The 25,194-nt window shown below is 45.9% G+C and overlaps 1 protein-coding gene across 3 annotated transcripts in view; it reads left to right on the plus strand.

Annotated features, from left to right (window-relative positions):
* Positions 1-25,194, plus strand: part of LOC119186383 (uncharacterized) — a 96,045-nt gene that overhangs the window by 10,190 nt on the left and 60,661 nt on the right. For 2 of the 3 annotated variants that reach the window (XM_075869534.1, XM_075869536.1), the window contains exons 2-4: positions 7,696-7,813; positions 8,833-8,941; positions 19,400-19,455. In XM_075869534.1, the coding sequence (XP_075725649.1) occupies positions 8,878-8,941; positions 19,400-19,455 (120 nt within the window). In that variant the 5' untranslated portion in view covers positions 7,696-7,813; positions 8,833-8,877. The remainder of the gene's footprint in view (positions 1-7,695; positions 7,814-8,832; positions 8,942-19,399; positions 19,456-25,194) is intronic. The other variant, XM_075869535.1, reaches the window with a different exon arrangement.

Raw genomic sequence — 25,194 nt, forward strand, 5'->3', positions numbered from 1 at the left:
TCATGTCGTAGTTTCAGTCATTTGCCACCCTAGATAAGATTATCACTTTTAAAATTAGTACAATAAAATTAGTATTCTTATTATTATTAATAATGTTAATAGTATTTATTATTATTTTTATTATATCTGTACGTAAAGCACGACTACTTTTTTACTGCTAACGTGCAACATCTCATACCTGCTTTGCGAAATAATTTCAGACAAGCAGCTCCATTCCTACCGAAAGCTTCCAGGTCAAGCTGCGGAATTATAGTGGCGCCAAATGGTAAACAAAATGCCAAGGCCCCTGCTAATTATAAAAACGCCAGTGGTGTTGTGAAAGTTCTACATCAACCAGAAGTCACAAATTTGCAGAAAGTTCTCGCTAGGGGACCAAGGTTCATTCAGTCTGGACCTTAGATGAACTTTTCTCCTTCAACTTGCGTGTTGAGTGGAAATAGTCGCGCACAAAACAAAAGTAGGGCAAGCCGGACAGAATAAACAGCTTGTCAAGATATTTGAAGATACACAGAAGCAAGTGGTCAGAGATTACGACCACCGTCACCTTTTCTTAGGAAGGAAAACTGTGGCTTCTTTAAGCAGAGAAGCACGGAGACTTCACACGAAATCCACAAAGAAAAAAAAACCAGGCACTCTGTGGAGGAGACTTTCACTCGTAAAAACTTTAAACCCACAAGGGGATACATCAGGCAGTCTCCCTCTGCGGGGAACTGGGACTGGAAAGCACAGTGAACCCCGTTAGTGAGTGCTAATAAGAGAGAAAGCATATTATTCACAACGAAGACCCAAAAAAAAGATGTTCCGTTCTCTTGAATTGCAAGCGATATTATCAAAATCAGCCGTTAGTAGATGTTCGTTCATGTCACTTCTGTTGGTGTTGTTGACACCGTTTTCGTGCCGTCAGACATACACCATTCACCAAAAATAGACTATTTTAATAGCCTCAGTGCGTGCTTGAGCTATTTGCGTAATGAGGTTTTGAGGAAGCAAAACGGTTCTGAGTGTAGTGCCGCCTTTCTTTCTAGTCCTGTATGGCTAGCAGAATTTATTTTCAAACTTGCATTACAGAACACGTCAGTAACTTTTGTTTGTAATGTTCAATCGATAGGGAACACAAAAAGAACAAGCACAATAGTGTTATAATTATATTATATATCTTTCGATAGACCTGTATCTGCTTTTCTGCGATCCTTTGGGACGGCAGGTATATCACGCAGCATGCTAGCATTAAAATATATTCGTGATTTCCTCCACAGTTAAGCACAAATTATCTTGCTCAGTCGCTTCACGTACCCGTAAGAAGCTCCAAGCACTCCGAAGACGGTGATAATTTCCCTCAGGGCATTGTCTGAATGAGCCACATTTTTAAAGCCTACAGACATGTTCCTCGTTTAAAGTAACCCTTGGTTCCGGATAATAGTAAAGATAAAATCTTACGTGAGCTCAGAGAAGCCTTCCTTTTAAAAATAAAGGCTCTACACTCCATTAGCAAGCATTCAAAAATATGTCTGCATGCAAACAATTCAGCTTAGGCATTTCTTACGTTGCCCTAAAAACGACACGCTATGCACAAAAAGCACTCTGATGATGCTGCCACCTGGCAGTGGCCATGAGTTCTGTGCCAGCTCATGTTTCCTGGTGGCACTACAAGATGGCGTCTTTATCTCACGCAGCACATTCTCTATCTTATCGATGCCACTCATGCGTGGGCAATTCAAACTATATCAGGTTCTGCCTAGCCACTTGCAGTCAAGCACGCTGATATGCAGCCAATTTTAGCGAGAATTCATAATCACCTACACCTTCTATTAGTTGTGATTAGCGGTGAAACAATGTGAGCCAAAATGTATTCCGGCATTTTTACAAAACATTTGTTGTTAGTAGGGGCCCTTCTAAGTCACTTCTTGTATTCGTCTTGGTGGCGCCTTATTCTTTCGTAAAAAAGGCACTGAGAGTGATAGAGGCCAGCACCTAGCAAATCACGGCTACTTTATTCGGCCCAACTCTGTAAAATTCATTTCAGCATAATATAGCAGAAATGGATGCTTTATTCTTCAAGTTTTTATCTGTCCTACTGCTAAATACACCACTACAAGTTCCCACGTGCCTTTTTTGGGCTTTTCACCAGAACCCTCACTTCGAAAGAGCGTCTCTCGCGGAAGCATGACCTGCTATTCGCAGACTTACGTGCGCATGCTCACCATTTCTTAAGTAATATGCATATTTCCTCATTCGGTTCTTCAAAAAAATATGTGGATGGCTGAATGTAGTTTCTTAGTTTAAGCTGCAGCCTCAAATAAGGCAGATAAATTAGCGAAACGTTGGTACTTTATCTGCAATTAGACGCAGAGAGCCGACCCTAAGTATCCATAAATGCTAGCAGCAATAAAAAAATTACCTCAACTGCTTGGTTACCTTGTTGTGGCCGTACTGTCTTTTTCAACATGACATGTGCTTTAACACTGATGACCTTTGCTAAAAATTTTGCACAATTGCATTCATGCAATCGGTTTTAGAAAAATTCACAGCTTTGCCGCAAAGGCGAAGCAATCAACACGATGGCAACAACTTGGACGTTCGGGCGCAGGATGGCAAGGTGATCGAAACGTGCCCCGCGTTTCTCACGCATAAATGAAGTATGACACCTACTCACAGGTACAAATGAACGGGAATAAGCGCCTCAGTTGTTACTTCGCCTTGTCTGAAAAGCACGCCCTTTTCACAAACGCAGGATGTGCAATGATTGCAGTGACCTTTGTGCGCTGGGTACGTGCGGTTCTTCCCACTGCAAGATGAAGCGCGTGATCGAGCGTACACCTCCTTATTCTCAACGCGGGCCAATACGCGTGAGAGATGAGAGCCGCCGCAGCCGCCACGCGCTCGCTGCGCCATCTTGCTGATATTGCTCAAAACACAACAATTTCACCCCCCCCCTCCCGCCCCGAGATGTCCGCTATCAGTGGTAAGTAGTAGATATAAAAAGCTTGCCGTTTCAACGCCCATGAAGGTACGCCATGGTGCCTCAGTGGTAACGCCTCGCATTCACGATGCAGAGGTCCCACGTTTGATTTCAAGCGCCGGACTGTTTTTCAGCATTTTTTTCTTTCTTACGTTTTCATATATATATATATATATATATATATATATATATATATATATATATATATATATATATATATATATATATATATACAGGGCATGACGCCGACGCCGACGTCAGCGGTAAAATCCAGCTGAGAGCGTTCATATAATTGCTATCGCAATGAAGGAGCTAAGGCCCAACATAGGCGGAACAATTGCCGGCCATGCAGGCCAGGCTAACCCCGCCTGCTGCAACACCACCACCACCACCTAGGACCCAACAACGCTTGCTTCTATTGAAGTTGAGCGCATTCAACATATGACCTGCAGAAGAAGCCAACTTTTTTCAGACGGCGGTACAGGAGCTGCCGGTCAGCTGACGAATGAATTAATATGTTGTGCAGCGTGAACCCCTTTATTGTTTTGGCCCGTCCTGCGCTATTAAGAATTACGTTTTAAGCATGGCGTGAAAAACTGAATTCGCGCGGGTTATCGCATGCATAGGTCCCAATTCTGGAACCATCTCCAACATACACCTCTTTTCATTCTCTGTTTCAGTAAATTGTGCGCGGTGAATAAAGCAATCCTAAATGTGTTCTCCTTCTTTCATCCTGTCATAGTGAGGGTACTTTTCCGGTGCAATGGAGGATTTTGGTTAGTAGACCAGTGCTTATACATATATTACTTGTTTATTTATATATTTAATTTATGAAATACCCGCAGCACCTTCATAGGTGTTACAGGTTGTGGGGGATACATGAAGCGCATAATATAAATCAGGGCTTACATGGAGACAAAATGGCAACATGACTATAACTGTATTAGTACATCGCAACATGGTTATGCCTATACAATTACATCACGTAGCACCTGCAATAATGTTGCATTTGGACTAATGGTAAGATTATGTTGAATAAGGTGTTTGTTTGACATTGTGCCTGTAAGTTCCGGGTAGAAAGAAAGACCGCCAGGCCGGCATGGAACGCGCAGCACACTCACACTGAAAGATAGAAGTGCAACTTTTTGGAGCCTTTTCGAAATCCTCTTTGAGTAACTGCTACCAGCACACTTGATGGAGACCCACTACGTCACAATTAAGCTAAATTTTTGTGAAGTAGGCCAGCATTCACTATGCTATACTTCGTCATTCTTCGGAGAAGCATGGTACCCTGTACACACTTGCGAGGAATTTCGCGCAATTTTTTATGCAGTGGCTGATGACCATAAATAATTATGCCTGAAGTGCGTATGCGCCACATTCATTAGGCGATAAAGAGCAAATTTTCTAAAAGATGGGAGAACTGAAGACCCACGCTGTGCGCAATTGGCATTATGTGACGCCTGGTGGTTCCTTTGATGTTCAAAAACGCTTTATTACTCATATTAACGCAATTCTTTCCCCGACATCAAGCCGACCTAAGGCCAGTTTAGAAATGACTTTCTCGCACCGGCAACGCTCAGTGGTAGATTACTGGGCTGGCACCCAGATTACCTTGGTTCGAATTCCATTGTGTTTTTAGTTTTTTCTATTTACTGAGTTTTTCTTATTTCTTGTGAAACTGGTTTCAAACACCAACGCTGGCGTGGCGGTTACAGATAACTACGGCGCCGCGCATGACCTGTTTTCTGATCTTATAACAGCTTTCGCTGTAAAAAGAAATATTGCCTCAAATGAGCTTCCCTAAAAGCATTGGTGTTGGTTCGGATAAAATGTCTGCTTGCTATTTAACACTGAAGCTGTTGACAAACAAGCTGGCGAATGACTTCCGTTTCCCAAACCACTTCTGCGTCGTTGTCATAGCAACCGCACCAGTGGCATGCTGCCTGCGCAGATATCCATTCCACCACCACGATGAGGTGCTGCTACCACGGAGCCCTCGTCATAGCAACCGGCACAGTTTCTTACACCACGGCTGAAGGACAGCAATTCCAACACGTTCTGCATGAGAAGCTTAGCGCGTATTCCGGATCCAACCATCGCCGTCTTTTGGTGATAGATTCTTCTGCTAAGCCCCCTGCTTACAATCTTAACAGCGAATGAAGCTCACAAAAGACGGGACACAAAATCGACGCAGATAGGCGTTCAAGGTGCAAACTAACAACAGTAATTTACAAAGAAATGAGGCCTTAATTACCACCAATGAACTTTCTTTATTTTGCTAAATGAGAGGGACGATAGGGCCAGTTGGTGATACATGATCTAAGAGTACTATGCGGTAGAAAACACGGACTTAATTTGCTCTTCATCTGTCTGTCAGTTTTACTTTTTTTGTCCCGTCTTTTGTGTTTATCACTCCCCATTAACTTGATTCACTAACAAGCCAACATTGAAAACTTCCTGTGGCTCCGATCTTCACCAAGATTGTGATTCCAGTGTTGCAGCTCGACAATGTGAAAACCAAGACGCTCCGTTGTGCCAAGACTGTCCCATTAGTGTTTTTTTTTGAAAGAGAGACTGCTTGCAGTTGATGTGAGCACAACGTAGGCAAGCGGCGGAACTGTTTAACGTTAGTTTTTATTGACTGCCGAATTTACTCATGTACAAAGGGCTTGAATTGTTCAATATTGTTGTCAAGTGAGCCAAGTAACGGCAATTGCTGTAGCAGAGGATGCACTTGTTTTCGCCCTGAACGAAGTGGAGGTGAACGAGTGCATTGAGGCAGTCTAAAAAGGGGGTAAAAGGCATCCTTGCGCAGATGTGTGTGTGTGGGGGGGGGGGGGGGGTGGTTGCCCGTGGACTGGGGGACAGAGCCACCGGCATAAGATGCTTTGCGTCTAGAACAGTGAGAGTAGTTGTCCAGCATGAAGCTTCACATTCTTCCCGGTTTGGAATGAACCTGACATTTTGCTTCTGGACATTCCCAATTGTTAATTCAAATCTGACGCTCTTTGCTGCTTTGTATGTTTTCAAATGTTCCTTACTGATGTATATGTCTAAGATGTACTCTCGTGGATGCAAATAGGATACTTCTGGCCCGCCATTCGGCTGTGTATTCTGCTTCCTTTAAGAGTGCAGCCGCCGAAACTATGAGTGTTGATGAACTTTGAAAAAAAAATGTTTTACATGAACATCAGGCCAGTACAACACCAGTAAAAATTTCCTCTGCAAGGTCAAATCAACAGAAAATTGTATCAAGACAAAATACTGTACACAATCAAGTTTGAAATAAATTAATATTGACGTATTTATAGCATGGTATGGTCGAATATATCATGGATCTGTAAATGAAACGTATCGCTGTGTAGAACAGCGAGATAAATTTAGACAATTGTGGAGGTATTGCAGGCAAATAAAAATACGACGTTATAGCAGTTGGAACGCACGAACTTCAGATAGGCTATCTGAGGGTGCAAAATATTTAGACGACAGATAAATCTAACATCTTTTTTGCACTTACTCTAACCTCTCAATTTCATTTTTTGATTAAAGTTCTATGTGATAGAAGCACATATCATTTTCGGGAACTAGGCTGGTTCACGCTAACAGTTTGTAATGTTTTGTCATGACACGTTCCGTGCGCTGCAGATACATAAGTTGTCTCAGGGCTTTCAGCATGTCATTTGAATAAAGAAGGAGTCTGTTTAGGCGTTTCTTGTTGCATGAGCATGTGAAGTGACGTTATACAAAATGACGCTTTCACTAAAGCTTGAGGTGACAACACTTCGCAACACGTTCCAACAGCTACCGTCTGAAGGAAATTTATTCAAACAACATATAACGTACTTGTCAGAATATAAAAGTATTCTTGAGTGAATAACAGAAGGATATATATCTAGGAAGAGCGCATCCGGAGCAGGAACGAAGCCTTGTGGAACACAGTAGGTCCTCCATATAGGGTACGGGGTTTTCTACCGTTGAAAAGTGCGCACTGCGACCATTTGGACAAAAAATTAGACATTCATATAGAAAAAGAAAACAAAGTTTTTTGCAATAGCTTGACGTTCATTCAGAACATTTTTCTTTGAATAGTCTGAGAGAAACTATTCGAAAAATTGATAAACCGCCTGGCAATTGTCACGGGTATCTAAAGATTGACTGATGAGAAGGAAAAGTTCAAATATCTCGGAAACTATACAGAGACTTTCATTAGCCCCCTTTGAGAGACTGAAAGAAAGATTTTAGGCGACTAAATGCTCGGCTCCATGTTTTAAAAAGTGCTCGAGTAATTTATCACATTAGGGCGTTTGCAAAACTATTTGATAACTTGTTCAAATGCACTTGCCAGCACGTAAGAATAATGCAAGAATCTTAGCGACTTTTCAGAAACTTCTAATTAGGCAAGTGGGCACACTTTTCTGATAAATACTCGGGATGTATTTACAAGTACATCTACTTCGCAATTATTGATTTCAGAAGGAGTTACTCAAAGGGAGCGAGTTACGAATTTTACATGGGCCAGTGTTCTGTTCGGACTCATATTTACGGTCAAATATGTGATATATTGATTGATTGATTGATTGATTTGTGGGGTTTAGCGTCCCAAAACCACCATTTGATTATGAGAGACGCCGTAGTGGTGGGCTTCGGAAATTTCGACCACCTGGGGTTCTTTAACGTGCACCCAAATCTGAGTACACGGGCCTACAACATTTCCGCCTCCATCGGAAATGCAGGCGCCGCCGCCGGGAATCGAACCTACGACCTGCGGGTCAGCAGCCGAGTACCTTAGCCACTAGACCACTGCGGCGGGTCAACGGTCATATGTGAAAAGCCTATCTCGCACACCTAAAGGTGAAGTATGAAAGCATCATTATCACGATTAAAAAGAGAATTTCAATGTTATCAACGGTAAAATTACCTGACTCTATGTTGATGCTAAATATTTATAAAATCACAAGTTAGTCACCAGTATAGTGACTAATTATAGTAAATACATTTTACGAGACACCTGGAGGAATTATCGTGGAACGAACTTCACGCGGGTTAAATTTGATTAGATTTCAAAGTGTGTGACAGAGAAACAGTCCGCGTGGGCTCTATTTTTGCTTGAATGTCCACTTTAACTGAATAAAGTTTCAACAATGAATGAGATGCACGACCAGTCTTTGCACGTTGTAGTTGGGCGACACAGTGCAGATGCGCAAATTTTCGCAAGTTATCTAGGGTATTTAGATGTCTGCCTTCTACCCATCTGCAAGGTACAAATCAATTAATGCAGGTCTCGACAGTATCTTGAAAATAGTGCTATTGACATTAGACGAGATTTGGGTTCTTAACAACGAAGAAAATGAGGAGCTTAATTAGTGAATGATAAAAAATTGCCAGCTCAGCCGTGGTTGGGCCTTGCTCAGCCGCCGTAAAACCATTATCGACCTATTGTGTGGACTGCCTGCCATCTAACAGACCTTTTGAGAACTTAGAGTTTACATTACTGCATATATACTACAACAATACGCATTGCCTTTTTCGTTCTTATCAACAGGAATTCATTCAAGTTCACACAAGTGTCTCTTTGAAGCAATTTATTTTTAATACACTTCGGTACATATACCAACTGATAAAGAAGCTCTCCGTCATTTTCATTCATTATTGAGCTAAAGCTTCGGAACTGGTCTTCATTATTCATTTGTCTGCTTTCGTGAGCAACATTCAGTGGAAAAGGCTCAGTTTCTATTTTATTTGTTTCATTTTTTGCAGAAGTAGTCGCAAAGTAAAAAAGCCACAAGTGTCAACTTCCCACTTTTCTAATAACGTTTCTTTTTACCTAAAGTGGCGAGATCTTACACTGTTTTTTTTCCTTTCATATACAGGAAAAATGTTGTGCAGCTTTTAACCTTCCAGATTAAAAGTTTACTATGAAGCAGCTGCTATGTGTGATTTATATTGCCATTATGTGGTGGACCCGATGCGACGGACAATGTGAGTGTTGTATATTTGCTATAACTGGCATGCTTAAAATATGTAAAAAAAATTCACCTGCCACCTCGACGGCATGTCAACTGCCGTAATATACTACATGGGCATGAGAAAAATACCGCTGCCATAAACAGATAGGTACTGTAGAACTTGCGCCAATGCCACTACTCCCCAATTATTCCACTGAACATCAAGAACAGAATGTTAGCACAATAAATTACTATCATCACTCCTATATGCTATACGAATAGAGTAAACCTCACTGATAACTACCGGCACCACTCATGATGAAGAAGGCAATAGTGGTTTTTAACAGTGAACCTATTAAACCAGCCTGTGAAGCGTCGATCCTGCTGTTAAACTATCAGCATTACAAATGGGTATATGTCAAATAACTGGGGCGGTTTCCACTAATCACCACTGCTCGACTAAAAATGAATGACGCGAAATTCTCTGCGAAACATGGTTATGATCGAAGTTCTATTCGTCAGCACTGGGAAAATCCCGCAGCACACGAAATGTCCCCCTTTCGAAGTATCAGCAGATAACCCAAAAATTACTATGAAACAATGACAGTGAATGGAAGGCCATTAGCGATGAAAGTCCTACGGCAACCATTATTTGCCCGTACATCTATGAGAGGTCCGAGAACTCAGGTTCAGTAAAACTTTTGGTCGCTGTAATTTCTATATCCCGTGGCTGCCTGTAGTTTCACATGTATATTTGTTCTCCGAGAGTCAGCCTGAAAACAACCTATCACTCCCAACTAGAGTCTAGCAACCATCTAGAAGTGACCAAATAAAACATTAGAATTGTCCAGTGTCACTATATCAGGTTGTTTATGAATTAGTGGTATGTTCGCTTTTTATCAGATTTTTCCAACATAACTTTGCACGCTATGTAGCTCTATCAAGAGAGGCCATGTAAAATAAGAAATAAGTAAAGAATGCGCAATTATTATTTTAAGCGAACGATAGTAACAAAAAGCACTAAATGTAAAATTTCGGAAGTGCTGAGTATATACGTCTGTATTCATCCAGGCGTATAGAGATGGACCGATCAATCAAAGCATTATTTTGGTCCTGAGAGATTCCACCCCAGCCCCGTTTTGAGGGAGAGGTGGGGGGGTAGATCACGGGAGCTTCTACGTAGGGGTGAGGAGGCCAAGCCTCACCGACGCGTCATGAGCCTTCCGCACAGCACTGAGTGTTTGTATGAAAACTAGGCTCTTGAGCATGAAATGAAAGTCATTTTTCGAAAACTCTTGATGTTTACTTCTAAAATGGGGAACCTCCAGAGCAGGCGGTAACAATCACCACAATTGTAGCAGTCGGGACTAAGTTCTGAAACGTCGGAGTAATCTAATGACTACAGGTGACTACAGGCGGGAGTATGCTCCCGTCTGAAGCATGCGAAGGAAAGTTGCCTGTGGTCTATAAAATTTTCGTGTGGCAGTGGAAAGTACCCACGGCACGTTTGGTGGTGTTTTGTGACCTCATTGATAGTATTCCATTGTAGTCAAAATGTCCTTAAAATAGAGGATGGGCACTGATTCCTCTGTCTGAGCAGCGCAAATTCTAGCGTCGTGTGTGAGCCTCACGCCATAGAGTGTGCAGGCTTGTTGACATTAGATAGGTTCCTGGCCTTGAAGAAAAGGTGAGCAGGGAGCCAAGTAATAGTGACGTGGGTTGACTCCTTGTGCGCGAGAGTTCCAAGAACTTCCTTGCATCACCACCGCCTTCAGTGGTGCGGCACACGGTACCAAATGTAAAAGCCCTGGCAGCGGATATAGAGTCCGTATAACTGTAAGTTCTCAGTGAATTCAAGACAGCTAGTGCAATAACCATCTGCTTCGCTTTGTAAGACGAAATGGTTTGAACCGACGCTGAGAATCAAAGTCCGAGCTTGGTATCTCCTGATACAATACTTCAAAGTGAGCAGAAGCTCCGTACATTCGCAGAATTGGAAGCAGCACTGCAAGAACAGAAGAGCTGTTTTTATTACTTTATTTATTTATTTATTTATATATTTGCTTATTCGTTTATTTTAATATACTGCAGATCTTCTCTGCAAAGCAGGGGTGGTGGTACATAAAGCATTACAATTCCGTCGAAAGTTACCAACACGATGCATGCATATAAATGCATGTATATAACAGTCTGAGGAGGTTGTCCTCTCGAACAACAACCCGCCTGTTGGAAGTTCGTGGAAGTGTCGAGATGACGAATAAAGTCCCGCCGTTTTCACGAAGTGATTGATGATTAGTGTGGCGAAGCATGAATTCTTATCGGCAAAAACGTTAAAACCTCGTTTGAGGACTGTGGCAGCGTTGGCACGGGACTAGTCATTGTCGATAAAGGCGATGACTGTGAAGTTGTTTTCAAACCGCAAGTGGCCCAATACCTTACAGCAGTTGCATAGCAAAAGAACGAATTAGTCACACTTAAAGCGCTCATCGGCGTGAAACAACCCCAGGCAGCGACCATTTCCGGCGCTCGACTGCAGTTTCTGTGACGCCTCTGCTTTACTGGGTCTCCCTTCGGAATCCGCAATGCGCATGTCGACGATCCCGCCTTGCTTCGGCGTCGCGAAACCTCGCCGCTGCCACTGCTTCTGTACCAACGATGTTGCTGGCTTGCGATAAATGCCGACGCTGGCGTCTTCGATCGCTCTCGCGAGCTCTTAAGGCTCATTCACACCGAAGGCGGTGTGGCTAAGTGGCAAAGCGGGATTTCCGAAGCGGTCAGGCGGCAAATGCGTGAGCCTGTTCAGACCGCATGCCTCCTCGTCTGGCCGCGCGGCAGAAGAGGCGGGCATCTCACGATTTTGCGCATATGTTGCTATAACGCGTAAGTGCTTCTCCCAAACGTACACACGTGCCACCACCTCGCCTTCACTGCGTGGCGTTCTGTTTGGCTGCGGCAAAGCGGCAAGCCTCAACAGGTGGCAAAAAATTGCTCCGAGAGCGATCGGTCTTGCCACCTGGTTTTTATCCCACTTTCACCGCCTGGAAAGAAAGTTTTTCCCGCTTCCCGCGTTGCGGCCTTGCCGCTTTTGCCGCCCCGCCTTCGGTGTGAACGAGCCTTTACTGCGTGCTTGGCGGTGTGCCTGCATTGCAGCCATCTTGCGATCTCTTCTTGCCGCTGTCTTCGCTTTCAAGGTGTTCGTGATGAGAACCTGCTTGACGATGTGCCCTCACTGAGCTCCTGCCGATGCGAAAGGAAACCCTCTCAAAGCACTCAAGCTACTTCTGGCGGTAGCCTCTCTGATTAGTGCACGTGCCTAGCTATCCAGCGAAGCAGTGGAAACAGAGACATACAAATGTGTCCTGCGCCACCTTGAGCGGCGGTGCGCCATCTAGCGGCTGACTTAGAAGACTCTGAATGACTAGAAAGAAACACCCCCTTGAATTCTCTTATTGTACTTGTGACCAACCGCTTAAGCAAGTAGATGAACACAAATATCTTGGCGTAACTTTAACCAGTACCTTAAGTTGGAACTCTCACATAACTAACATATGCGCTGCCGCTTTCCGTAAACTTTGTTTATTACGACACAAACTCAAAACAGCTCCCTCTGAGGTTAAATACTTAGCATATACTTCTATAGTTAGACCTAAACTTGAATATGCCTGCGTTATTTGGGATCCTCACACTAAAACCAATATCGAATGCCTCGAAAGAATTCAAAGAAGGGCCGTCCGCTTTATTTATGGTATGTACGGTCCAACAGACTCCGTTTCTGCCCAGATGGAACCACATGGTATCCCAACATTAGAATCACGACGTAAATCATTTAGGCTAAAATTACTGCACCAAATGGTAAACCGGAAGCTCTTATTTGATCACAGCCCCTACATTAGTCGCCTGGAAACACGGCGCGGTCGTCATTCACACTCTCTTGCCTTAACTCCGTTTTTCTCCAAAACTAATCTCTTCAAATTTTCGTTTTTCCCGCGCACAATCTGTGAGTAAAACAATTTACCGTTTGCCGCCCTGCTATCGACAGATTCTATTGACGCACATGTTTTCCTGAGGATGTAAAAATGTTTTGTAGTTTTTCTTCCTCTTACTTTCAGTGCCTTGTTGTTTCCCTTTGATTCCCTTTGCGATTCACACATTCCCACCTAAATCATCGCTGTTACGATAAGTTTGGTTGCATTGTTGTTGTACGTGTGTGATGATTGAATTATTGTATGCTGTGTGATGTTTGGCTTGATTGCCTTACTGCCTGTACCATTCCTGCTTGGGCTCCATGCCTGCAGTATCTTGTAAATAAATAAAATATTGCACAGCTGCACCTATAGTGCTCTTCTCGAAATATACTGAGCAGAGTGCGACGAGAAACTTGCTCCGAGCAATGGGAGCTTCATCGCTGAAATCTATGTCCGATTCCGCAAAATTTCTGAAGCAACAACAACAAAAAAAATAATTGAGAGAAGTTACTGCTGACAACATAACGGCAGAACATGGGAGCTGATGACAGGTTTGTATGGTCTCAGAATATGTTATGCAAGGCCTAGAATTTATATACAGTTTCTCGAGTTTTTAAGAAGTGAGAAACTTCAGTCTTTATATTTTTTTCGCCAATCGGAATGTTTTTGTTCTATTTAAACAAAAGAAACTACTTCAAAAACTTCTAAGCCAAATTTTGCGAGACAAAATAACATGCATTGTTCTTCTCGTTCACTTCTCGCAAGGGGTCTAGATCAATGGAAACAAACACTTTAGGGGCGCTATTTTCTTTGTTCTATGTAGAAACAGACTTAATTCAGTTTACTTTCATACCTCATTTATTACTTATACCATAGGTTCTTATAAGACTAAAGTGAAACGCGCTAGCGAAGATTCGACGAAGAGGAGGAAGAGACTCGACTGGCTCGCGAGCGACGCTGTGGATCCTTCGCTGAGCTACACCTCTGCATTACCCATCTTGTAAATAAACGCGTTCCATCGTCACAATTGTGGTGGAAGGTGCTGTGTAAGCTAGCTACTACCAAGTGATACCGGAGAGGCACCGTCCCCTAACGACGGAATCGCTACACGAGCTTCGCCGCAGCCGTCGACTAGCGGGCTTGGCACGATTACCTCAAGAAATGAGCTCGGACGGAGACAACCAGCAACCAGCCGCAAGGACATCGCCCTACCACTACAGGGAGCCGCGAACCTTCACAGGGAAACCCGGCGATGACGTGGACGAATGGCTAAGCCACTATCAGCGGGTGAGCCGTTCGAACGGTTGGAATGCGGCTAGCCAGCTGTCTCACGTGGGGCTCTTCCTCGATTTCACGGCGCTGGTATGGTTTGAGAACCATGAAGACACGTTGACAACCTGAGACCAGTTTGTGGAGGAAATTAAAAAATGCTTTGGAGACCCAGCAACGAAGAAGAAACGTGCCGAGCAGACGTTGTCGCAGAGGGCTCAAGTCACCGGTGAGACATGCAGAACCTACTTTGAAGAGATTCTGAAGTTGTGCAAGTCGGTGGATGCCCACATGACGGAAGAAGACAAAAGTAGGCCATATTCTCAAGGGCATCGCCGATGACGTCTACCACTTCCTCATTGGCAAGGAGAGCCTAGAATGCGTGGCCGACGTAATTAACCACTGCCGAACCTTCGAGGCTCTTAAAACTCGTCGCATCACATCGAAGTTCGGACGTCTGGCCAACGTCACCACTGTTGCCACCGCCGATGTCTGCCACAATTCTCTACCTGCCGACCTTTCCTCCACCATTCGTCAGATTGTACGGGAGGAACTGCGTCGCCATGTCTCTGTTCCCATGCAAGCTGGAGACCCGCAGTGTGATACATTATCCCCAAGCATCAATGCTGCGAGTTTCGACGAGCGCAGTTACTCCACCCGCAGTCCACGGCTGAGGGCTCCGCCACCACAGGCTACTTACGTCGAGTCGTCTTATGCGCCCCGCAGCAGTTATAGCTACGACAGCCAACCACCTCCGTTTGTGTCCGAGTGGCAACAGTTCCCTGGGCAACCTCTCCACACCGCAGCATTCAATGTACCTCGGGAACGCCCCGTGTGCTACCAGTGCGGTGTTCGCGGACATATCGCCCGGTTTTGCCCATCGCGACGTCGCCCACGCACGACGTTTTCTGACCGACCAGCGATGCTTGCACGGCGAAGCCAACAGCCCGATTACGCCTACTGGCCTTTGGATTCAACTGCCCAGAAGCACGGGCACCAGCCGAACATCCGCAGTGACTCGCCTGCCTCTGTGAGGAGCTTGACGCCACCTACTACGCGCCAGCGACGGTCCCCATCTCCCCGTTCTCGGCCGCGGCTTTCCTCTCCGCCACCGGGAAACTAGCCGGCGCGGCCGATGGAGCGAGGTCGCTGGACGTACCGCTTTGCACACAAGTATGCCTCCATTAGTTCACATGCTTCACAACAAGGTTCATGTATTCATTGACGATGTTCCCACGATGGCTCTGGTAGACACCGGTGCAACAGTTTCTGTAATGAGTTTAGTTTACAAGGAGAGACTTGGCCGCAAGGTTATGTTTTATTGGGATAAATCTTCTACTTTTCGAGCAGTCAGCGGCACGGCTTTGTGTCCAGTAGGTGTGTGCACTGTGTCTGTTCATGTTGCTGGTAAATCGTTCAAGGCAGAATTCGCAGTGCTCGCTCATTCCACGCATGACGTTATCCTTGGAATTGACTTCTTGCAAGAGTGCCGTGTGACTGTCGACTGCGGGGCAGGCGAGGTTCTGTTGTCCGCCTTCGCCCAGCAGCCTCAGCGTAGTGGAGACGACAACCTCGTTGTAGTTAAAGACACAATTCTACCGGCATGGTCTACTGCCAGCGTGCCCGTTGCTGCTTCGAATGACGACTCGAGTTTCAGTTCTCCTGATATTGTGATTGAGCCGTTGCCTTTGCCTTACATGAAGAAAAACATCTTTCTGCCGCGCTGCGTTGTGTCTCTCACCGAGGGAAAAACTAAATTATGGGTAGTTAACTGCTCATCTGAGTCTGTTGTACTACCAGAGGGAATGCGCCTTCCCATGTTTGAAGGGCAGTGCAGTATCTGCATGGGAGCTCTCAGTAATGCGGCAAATTCGGACTATGCTGATGTATCCGGCACGGAATACGAATTTTATAAGATGGTTAGCAAGTCTATTCCCTCGCATAGGCGCAAAGTGTTGGTTACACTGCTGGCCAGGCACGCTAAAGTATTTGATTTTGCACGGCAGTCGCATAGACCTCAGACGCCCGGCACACGCACTCGTCACAAGATCGACACCGGATCTGCGCACCCCCTCAGACAGAAACCTTATCGAGTTTCCGCGTCAAAGCGCAAGGTGATTTCAGAGCAAGTCAGCGAGATGCTAACCTCTGGCGTAATTCAAGAATCGTCAAGTCCCTGGGCCGCGCCTGTTATCTTGATCAAGAAAAAAAAATGGTCCTGGAGGTTCTGCGTTGACTACCGACGTCTCAACTCTATAACTAAGAAGGACGTGTACCCGCTTTCTCGCATCGATGATGTCATCAACTGCCTGCATTCAGCGTTCTATTTTTCATCGGTGGACTTGCGACCCGGGTATTGGCAGATCCCCATGGATCCGGCTGACAAAGAAAAGACGGCCTTTGTTACACCCGACGGTCTGTTTGAGTTTAATGTTATGCCATTCGGCTTGTGTAATGCCCCCGCCACATTTGAAAGATATATGGACACCGTTTTACGGGGCCTCAAATGGGAAATTTGCCTGTGTTAGCTGGACGATGTGGTGATTTTTGGCCAAACATTTGAAGAACATAATCATCGCCTTGACCTCGTTCTAACCTGTCTCGAGGAAGCTGCGCTTACACTGAACTAAAAAAAAATGTCGCGTTGGAGAACGTGAAACCTTGGTTCTGGGACACCTGGTGGATAAAAATGGCGTGAGACCGGAACCACAGAAAGTCGCCGCTGTCAGCAACTTCAAGCAGCCGCAGTCCCCCAGGGAGTTGCGTAGCTTCCTGGGCCTGTGTTCTTACTTTCGTCGATTTGTTCCGAATTTCGCTGATAAAGCACAACCACTGACTTACTTGCTGCAAAAGGATGTCCCTTTCCACTGGACACCGGATTGCGAAGCAGCCTTTAAGCAGCTTCGGTTCATACTCACTTCAGGACCGGTACTACGCCATTTCGATCCTTCTGCTGAAACGGAAATTCACACAGATGCCAGTGGAATCGGCCTTGGTGCAGGGCTCGTTCAGCGCCATGACAATGCTGAACACGTGGTCGCTTACGCGAGTCGTTGGTTGAGCAAGGCAGAACGAAATTACACAGTCACAGAACAGGAGTGCCTCGCAGTCATTTTCGCCGTGCACAAGTTTCGCCCATACATCTACGGCCGTCGCTTCTCGGTAATCACCGACCATCATTCTCTATGCTGGTTGGTAGGCCTCCGAGACCCATCTGGACGACTGGCGCGATGGGCTTTGCGCTTACAGGAGTTCGACTTCACAGTACGTTAAAAGAGCGGTAACCGGCACGCAGACGCCGACTGCCTATCGCGCCTTCCTCTACCGACGACAGAGTGCGACGCTGACAACTTCGACCAGTATATCAGCACTATTGCCTCTGAGTTCCCTGATCTCGCGACTTTCCGGACAGCCCAACAAGAGGATCGCTCCTTAGATTCTCTGTTCGCCTCCGCAAATGAACACGCAAACCCAAGCACTTTTGTGGTTCATGACGGCGTCCTTTACAAGAAGAATTATTCTGGACAAGGCGCCCGTCTGCTTCTAGTTGTTCCACACACTTTACGGGCTCACGTCTTTCGGTCCTTACACGACGACGCAACCTGCAGCCACATGGGCTTCGCCAGAACGCTTCAACGAATCCAGCAAAGGTTCTATTGGCCCAAGATGCGACACGACACGGAAAAAAACGTTGCTGGATGCGAACAATGCCAACGACACAAACGTCCCACGACTACGCCGCCAGGACTTCTCCATCTTGTTCCACCTCCTAACTCTCCTTTTGAGACTGTTGGTGTCGATCTGCTCGGTCCATTTCCACGATCGAGCAGTAACAATCGATGGGTCGCCGTCTGTGTTGATGACCTAACGCGCTACGCAGAAACTGCTGCAATACCTGCTGCAACCGCCATGCACGTGTCGCAGTTTATGCTTCGCTGTATAATTCTCCGCCATGGTCCTCCACGCGTTCTCATTAGCGACCACGGACGTCAGTTCGTTGCCGACGTCGTTGAAGAGATCCTGCGTCTGTCTGCCTGCCATTTCCGCCATTCCACACCATATCACCCGCAGACCAATGGTCTCGTAGAGCGCACGAGCCGGACTCTCACGAACATGCTGTCTATTTATGTCGATTCTAAGCACAAAAACTTGGACGAAGTGCTACCTTACATCACGTACGCGTACAATACCGCGAAGCATGAGACTACAGGTTACTCTCCATTTTACCTGCTCTACGCTCGCTCCCCGCGATTTTGTCTTGACACTATACTACCTTTTGCACTAGACGTGGAAACCTCGACAGCCGAGACGCTCTGCCACGCAGAAGCCCGTCGCATCGCACGCCTCCGAACCTTGGCATCCCAGCAGTGTTCTAAGAAACGTTACGACGCCTGCCATCACTCCGTATCTTATAGTAAGTGCGATCTTGTGTGGTTATGGACACCAGTTCGCAAACTTGGTTTGTGCCAGAAGTTCTTGGCTCACTATTCCGGTCCATTCGTCATTCTTGACCGCCTCAGCGACGTCACGTACGTAATCTCGAGCGTCACAAGCAATGGTCGCCGCTCTAGGAAAACACAACTGACACACGTGGCGCGCCTTAAACCATGCCACCATCAACCATCTGAGTGACTCGCCCAGAGGGCATCGTCTGCGAACCGGGAATTGAAACGCGCTAGCGAAGATTCGACGAAGAGAAGGAAGAGACTCGACTGGCTCGTGAGCGACGCTGTGGATCCTTCACTGAGCTACACCTCTGCATTACCCATCTTGTAAATAAACGCGTTCCATCGTCATAATATGATAATTAAGTGATTAATTGTCATGCAGCTACCGTCCTCTCACTCATTCCTAAACCCGCCTGCTTTGCAGTAAGCACTGTGTTTATGTCCACATAATAAACGTTTTCTTGCCACTCAGGGCTCATGCTGTTGTGCTCCATTGCATGCATCTAAAGTTGTGATATTTTACATACGTTTATTGGCTTTATGCTCTTTGACTTGCAGTGTTAGATGACGGTATCTCAACTAATAGACAACATTGTATTGAGAGTCGTGAACTGCTTTTGTTAGAAAAACAGTGTGATCAACACATGCGAGCTAGGTGATTTATTCTTTGTGTAAAATATAGACAGTCCAAATTGAATTTATTAGAAGAGACGGAGCAGCTTATCTGGATCAGGAATATTTAAGCTAAAGTACCTGCAAGCTCATATTATTCACTCAGCGATGTATGCTCGTGCTTTTTTCGTTACACAGATGACCTTGGTATGCTGCCTCAACATGTCAAAAATTGGTTGAATTATACAAGAGAGGTAAGCAAGTACGCATGTCTTCAGTGACTAACGTAAACAGATTGAATTGCCTATGACTATTTATTCAGTAGTGTATACGTCTGCTCTCTCATTCGTTTATGGGAGGACCGTAGCATGACGAGCTGGCGAAATGTCTCTGTGGGGTGGCACTAGTTCGACCTGGGTGGTCGGTCTTTCCTACGCGACAAATTGTCTTGAAAAAGTGTTCAAGGCTCAGATCACCGAAATTGACTATCTCGTTCTGGCCGCAGGTCTTGGCCACACTGATATTCGGTTACGGTAGCTGCAAGACGAGTATCTGGAGGTTTTCTTTGGCAGGATGGCTGAAGTTGTTTTGAGGGCAGCAGTCGACCATAAGCATCTAGCAGCCGACTTCAACATTGGAGTAGAATAAGCGGTGGAAGCGGCACGCTCAGAGTAGTTTGCCGGACGCCATGCTAGGAAGCAAAGCGGGCGGCGTAGTTTCTCGAAGCTTCTTTCCGCTTCAGAAAGGAAGTCGGCGAAATTGTGAATATTGTCACCTCCGGCGTGGTGGACATGATCTTCGTCAGCAAAATTAGCAGATACAGCCTTGACATTATTATCAGGGGGCGTACCACTCATTTTCTTCCACTTTATCATACGAAACATGTGGAGGTGTCCGGGTGGCATACTTGGTGAACTGGCTGTGAAATCTATTGCAGGTGTTGATGTTCTATCCAGAGGCAATTCCTTGGGATCCCCCAAGGGACGTTTGCCGCCCACTTGAACGTGATCGATTGCCATTGATTGCTGTAAAATCTATGAAAGTGGCTCCGGTGGCTGCTCGAGAGCTTTCAAGCTTGCACTAGTCTTCCGAATGCCAGTGGTGTAACTTAGAAGTGTGGCAGCTTGGGCTAGTTGGTATGGCGTGACGATAGTTATAGCGCGAGAACAAAACGACGACACAGAGACAAGAAGGACACAAAAGACACGTGTCTTTCGTGTCCTTCTTGTCTCTGTGTCGTCATTTTGTTCTCACGCTATAACTATCGCCAGTGGTGTGTCAGGCACGTTAGTGCGAAGGGGCAACGTTTTTTGGTTTTGAGTGTGTGAGGAACAGCTCCCGCTTCAGAAAATGAATTTGGTGCTTCAGTTTGTGCCCAGTCAACGCTGGTGGTACCAAGGAACTGGTAGAGTTATTGCGATAAAGTCTAAACTGAGATTCATGGGGTGGGTTGACTTTTTGATACGAAGCAGCTTTTTGACTAGCCTGTGTAATGCTGTCCGTCTGTGTCTCCATACCAATGTGGTCGTGCGTGCTCCCCTCGCCGCAAGTGTTGAATGGTGCAGATTGGGTCACGCCTTCCCTCGCAGTGCGCATTGGCGTCACTCTCTCCCTCGCTTGCCGCACGCTTGCCGCGTGTCAACTCTCTCGCTTCACCCCCTTTACCGCTCACAACCTTCGAGCGCTCATCGAGTGAACATTCTTTCAGTTTGTTTATCTGCGATGAGTGGGACGCCGGCAAGTGCAGCTTCTTCGCCAGTCGAAACATGCACCGGAACGATTTGGCCTAACCAGCACATTCGTGCTCGCGTTGCAGCCCTTATCACCATGAATTCTAACCAGGCCGTCGCCGGTGTTGCGAGGGTTAGCAGAGCCGATCACGTTCGCAGGACGCAACATCGCGCCTGCAACGCCGACCAGACGTGAGCCCGGGAAGCCAAACGCAAGCGTCGGCAGAAGAAAACCGAAGACACCGACAAGGCACGAGTCAGTACGCTAATCATGTTCGTGCGCAACGCTGCTACTTCGCAACTCACCAGGATTCCGTTTAGGAATATCTCGTTATTTTTGCGACATTATGAAGCTTTTTTGTTTGCACCACACCGCTGCGAAGCAGACGCGGAGACAAAGTTTGGGCTGACGTGGCAAAGTGCTGCGGCTGCGGCATTCGACTGTTTTCTCTGTCGTGTGGACATTGCAGTTGTGCAGGGATTGAACATGATGAGCAGCTTCTGGCTCCAGAAAAGTTCGCAAAGGATTGTGGATGACAAACAGTGGCTGCCAGGTGCTCTTTAGACAATAAACTGTATTGGGACAACTGTATTGAGACAATTAACAGAGACAATCAACATCGCGCACCGATGTAAAACATTTATTGGCATGTTCACAGTGACAACTCTAGTCGTCTAATCATCACAACAAAGAAACACATCGCGGATGTCGAACTGATTGAAGTACGTGCGCGAATTGTAAACATATTCCCCGCCGCATATTTTATGCTCCACGGATTTTGAAGCGTTGTTGACACCACAGGAATAAAACAACAAACGTACTAAAAAGCGTAATGAGCAGCGTTGGTTTCTTTTGACCGCTTTCAAGAATCAAACACTAAAATAAGTGACTTCACAAACTCTCATGTCCTTTTCCTCATGCCACCATCATCCAACAAGCTTTCATAATGCCACTGCCATCCACCTTGCTCACCAAGCCTTCCACCAAACACGTTTTGCCTCGCCACCTTGAGCTGGCATCTTCCACTGTAACCATTATTGGCTCGCCACTACCACCACCATCTGCCACCATTTTCGCCACTCTAGCCGTCATCAGCCGGCATTTTCCATCATCACCACCTATGGCTCGCCACCATCACCACCATCTGCCATCACTATTTTCACTTTCGCCATCACCAGCCATTTTGCTCCCTACAGTTTTCACCATATCCACTAATATTTCCACCATAACCACTATTCTTTCCACCATATCCACCAACGATTCCAGCATCGACCAACCCAAGGTTTTACATAGGGTAGTCACCACTCGAGACCTGAAAAAAAAGCCTAGGTGCGCTGGCTGATTCAATGGGTGGCCTAGATTATTTGGTGATCTCAAGTGCTTTGTCCGCTTCTCAAATGCCGATTGTTCCGAGTGCGTCGGCTAATAAAACCATGGCTGCAAGCTCATCAGAGACTCAGACTACTGCCAATTTTTTGTGTGGCTTCCCATACAACAGGTAGTGCAGAAAATCAATTTAATTAAAAATAGTTAAAAGGAAAGTTCACATTTTAACAATAAAAGTATGGAGGCCTCCACAAGAAGGCCTTTGATGCAGCAATAGTTTTGATCAAGTTTCCAAGCGACGCATTACAGCATTGCAAGAAACAATGGATGCGGAAGCTAGCCATCCCGGCTATCAGACTGTAACCGATAGCGCAGTTTCTGAGGAGTAAGTGTGTTAATGGACAAAGGGCTAAGCACTTGTTCCACGATCTCAAGAAAGCGAGTTGCAAGGTGGAATATGTTTTATGTTGCAAGTACTGCTGAACACGCGACCACGCAACCGGTGAAGTAACAGTGTACTTATAGTACAAATTTGGAGTAATCCCACAATTACCGTCAGCAATGCAAGACCGTACTCAAGAGGACCGTCGACCTAGTCACTCCCTACGCTCTTGTCTTGGCCGGGGACTTCAATCCTCCGTTTGGACTAGAGGGGTACGTTTCGGCACATATAAAGGCCGGGGTCCGTGGCAAGACATGAACGAAATGCACCTTACGCTCCCCACGGACAAGGTTTTCATTCCCCGAGTCCGCAACACCATGACTCGGAAACCACCCTCGATCTCGCGTTAGTGAAGAACGTTAGGAGAGTGGAGTGGAGTAATACAGCAATAGATTTTGGTAGTGCCCATTACGTGCTCAAGGCTCGCTTCCACATTACTCGGCGTAAGACCAGAGTCTACACAGTAATTGATTGGAATCACCTTCGCAATCTCAAGAGCAGCGCAAGTGCACGTGCTCTCAGAGGCCTCAAACACTTGTGCGATGGAATCAGAAGGGACGTGGTGCTGTGCACCGAGATCATTACCGACCTAGGCATAGACTTGATGGACCGCAGGCTAGCCCATCTGTTTGGGGCCAAGGAGGCTTTGCTCTTCCGATGAAAGGAACCAAGGTTCCGCTGAAGATGGAGGAAAATCTCTCAGACCTCTATGAAATTGAAAACTTCACTATCGTACCCACCGCAAGCAAAGATCCCACAAAGTCTGCGACTCGATCGGCAACCGTATACGCAATGGCAACTCACGAGGCGTGCTGGAACAGTTACTCGATGAGCGCGACAAAACGTCCAACTAGAGATGCAAGCTCGCTAGGAACGTGTGCGATGATTTTAGATTCTGTACCGAGGACAAGCTGACTGCCACGTTGACAGAGAAGTACGTACCTTTCGAACAAGGGGGTGGACGAAGACGTCGCCATGAGGGAGGTCAGGCGAGCCACTCTCAATCAATGGCAAGTCGACACCAGGTCTCCATGGCATTGCCACTCTAATGCTCGAATAGCTTCACAAAAATATCAAAGTAACATGAAGAAATGGCAGCATCCGAGAACAATGGCAGCCACCAACACTGTCCTGTTGCTCAAATTAGGCAAGGCTCCCAATTTTTATAACCTCCATCTCATTTCTCAGGAATTCTATTCAGGAAAATGGCAGATTACGTCATTCTGTAAAGACTAAGCAGATATTTCAAGGACAACGACGTCTTCACCCATAACATCATTATTTCCAATCCAGCCTGTCAGTGCAGCACGCCAAGAAGATAATCACCCAAACCATCATCGACAAAAGTCCCAGAGACACAAGGGCCTTTCTCGAACTTGACCTGGATAAGCCATTTCACAACGTCCTTGACGAATAGAGTTTTGCTTCTGTCGCCGACCTCCAGCTGGGCCCCAGACTTTATAGATACATCTGTTCGTTCCCGAACACATGTAGTCATAATTTTACCCAACAGATGTAGTTAGAATTTCACCCAACCAAACTTCAACTCTTTCATAGAAAAGAAAAAGGGCGAAAACCCAAGAGCTGGAAGAGGGTCTCAGAAAGCAACCTTTATCTGTTTAGTTGGAGTGGTGACCCGATACCCAGGATGGACAACATCATAACTATGGCTATGCTTATCTAATCAAACGGCTGCAACCGCACTACATAGCGCAAAATTATTACGAAAACTGAGAATTTTTATTCGCCTCGTGAGAAAAATCACTCACCGACCTAAAGACCTCAAAGAAGACATTCTTCTTCGCTTCGTCAACACCTTTGTGCTGTGTCACTTCACCTGATCGGTGGCCATGCACCCCTGACTAAAAGCAGAGCGGGATAAGCTGAATGGTCTCATTTCAAAAAGCCACCAGGCGAGCACTCGGTTTCGGCATACACAGAACCGTGAAAAAAATTGTCGAAGCTCAAGAACTGCTCCAAATAACCTGGCTTTCTACTACTTGGATGGTTGGTGAATTTTAGAGCAGTTCGCATTCGCCCTAACCATAAATTTGCTAGTAACATCTAAATCCCTGGAAATAAAAGGGAGAAGATCATTGTCACTCCACTGCCCTGCTTAGCTAAGTGGACGCCACCGTGTAGCGAGACGGCAAAGCTATTGCAGTTTCTGTAGCGGATTCACCGGGAAAAGTATTCAACTGTGACTGTATTTGGCTCACAGATCCTGACAATGCTGAGCAAGTGGCCATGACACCTATCATGCAAGGTGGTCAGACAGACAAGGTGTGTAGCCACCTGAAGGTGGTTGTTTGGGCATTCCAGAATGCTGAGTAGCGCAGAAGGTAGTTCAAATTCTAAAATACGCCGAAAAAGTGACAACTCCAAACAATTGTTCGGTTGGTTACGTGCACATTTCGGGCTGATTAAGAGGGTTTTTCTTCAACCAATATGCTGGCCAACGTGGCTGGAAATTGTTTACCTACCGCGCTACCCT

This window comes from Rhipicephalus microplus, chromosome 7, assembly GCF_043290135.1.
Source record: "Rhipicephalus microplus isolate Deutch F79 chromosome 7, USDA_Rmic, whole genome shotgun sequence".
Classification (NCBI taxonomy): Eukaryota; Metazoa; Arthropoda; class Arachnida; order Ixodida; family Ixodidae; genus Rhipicephalus; species Rhipicephalus microplus.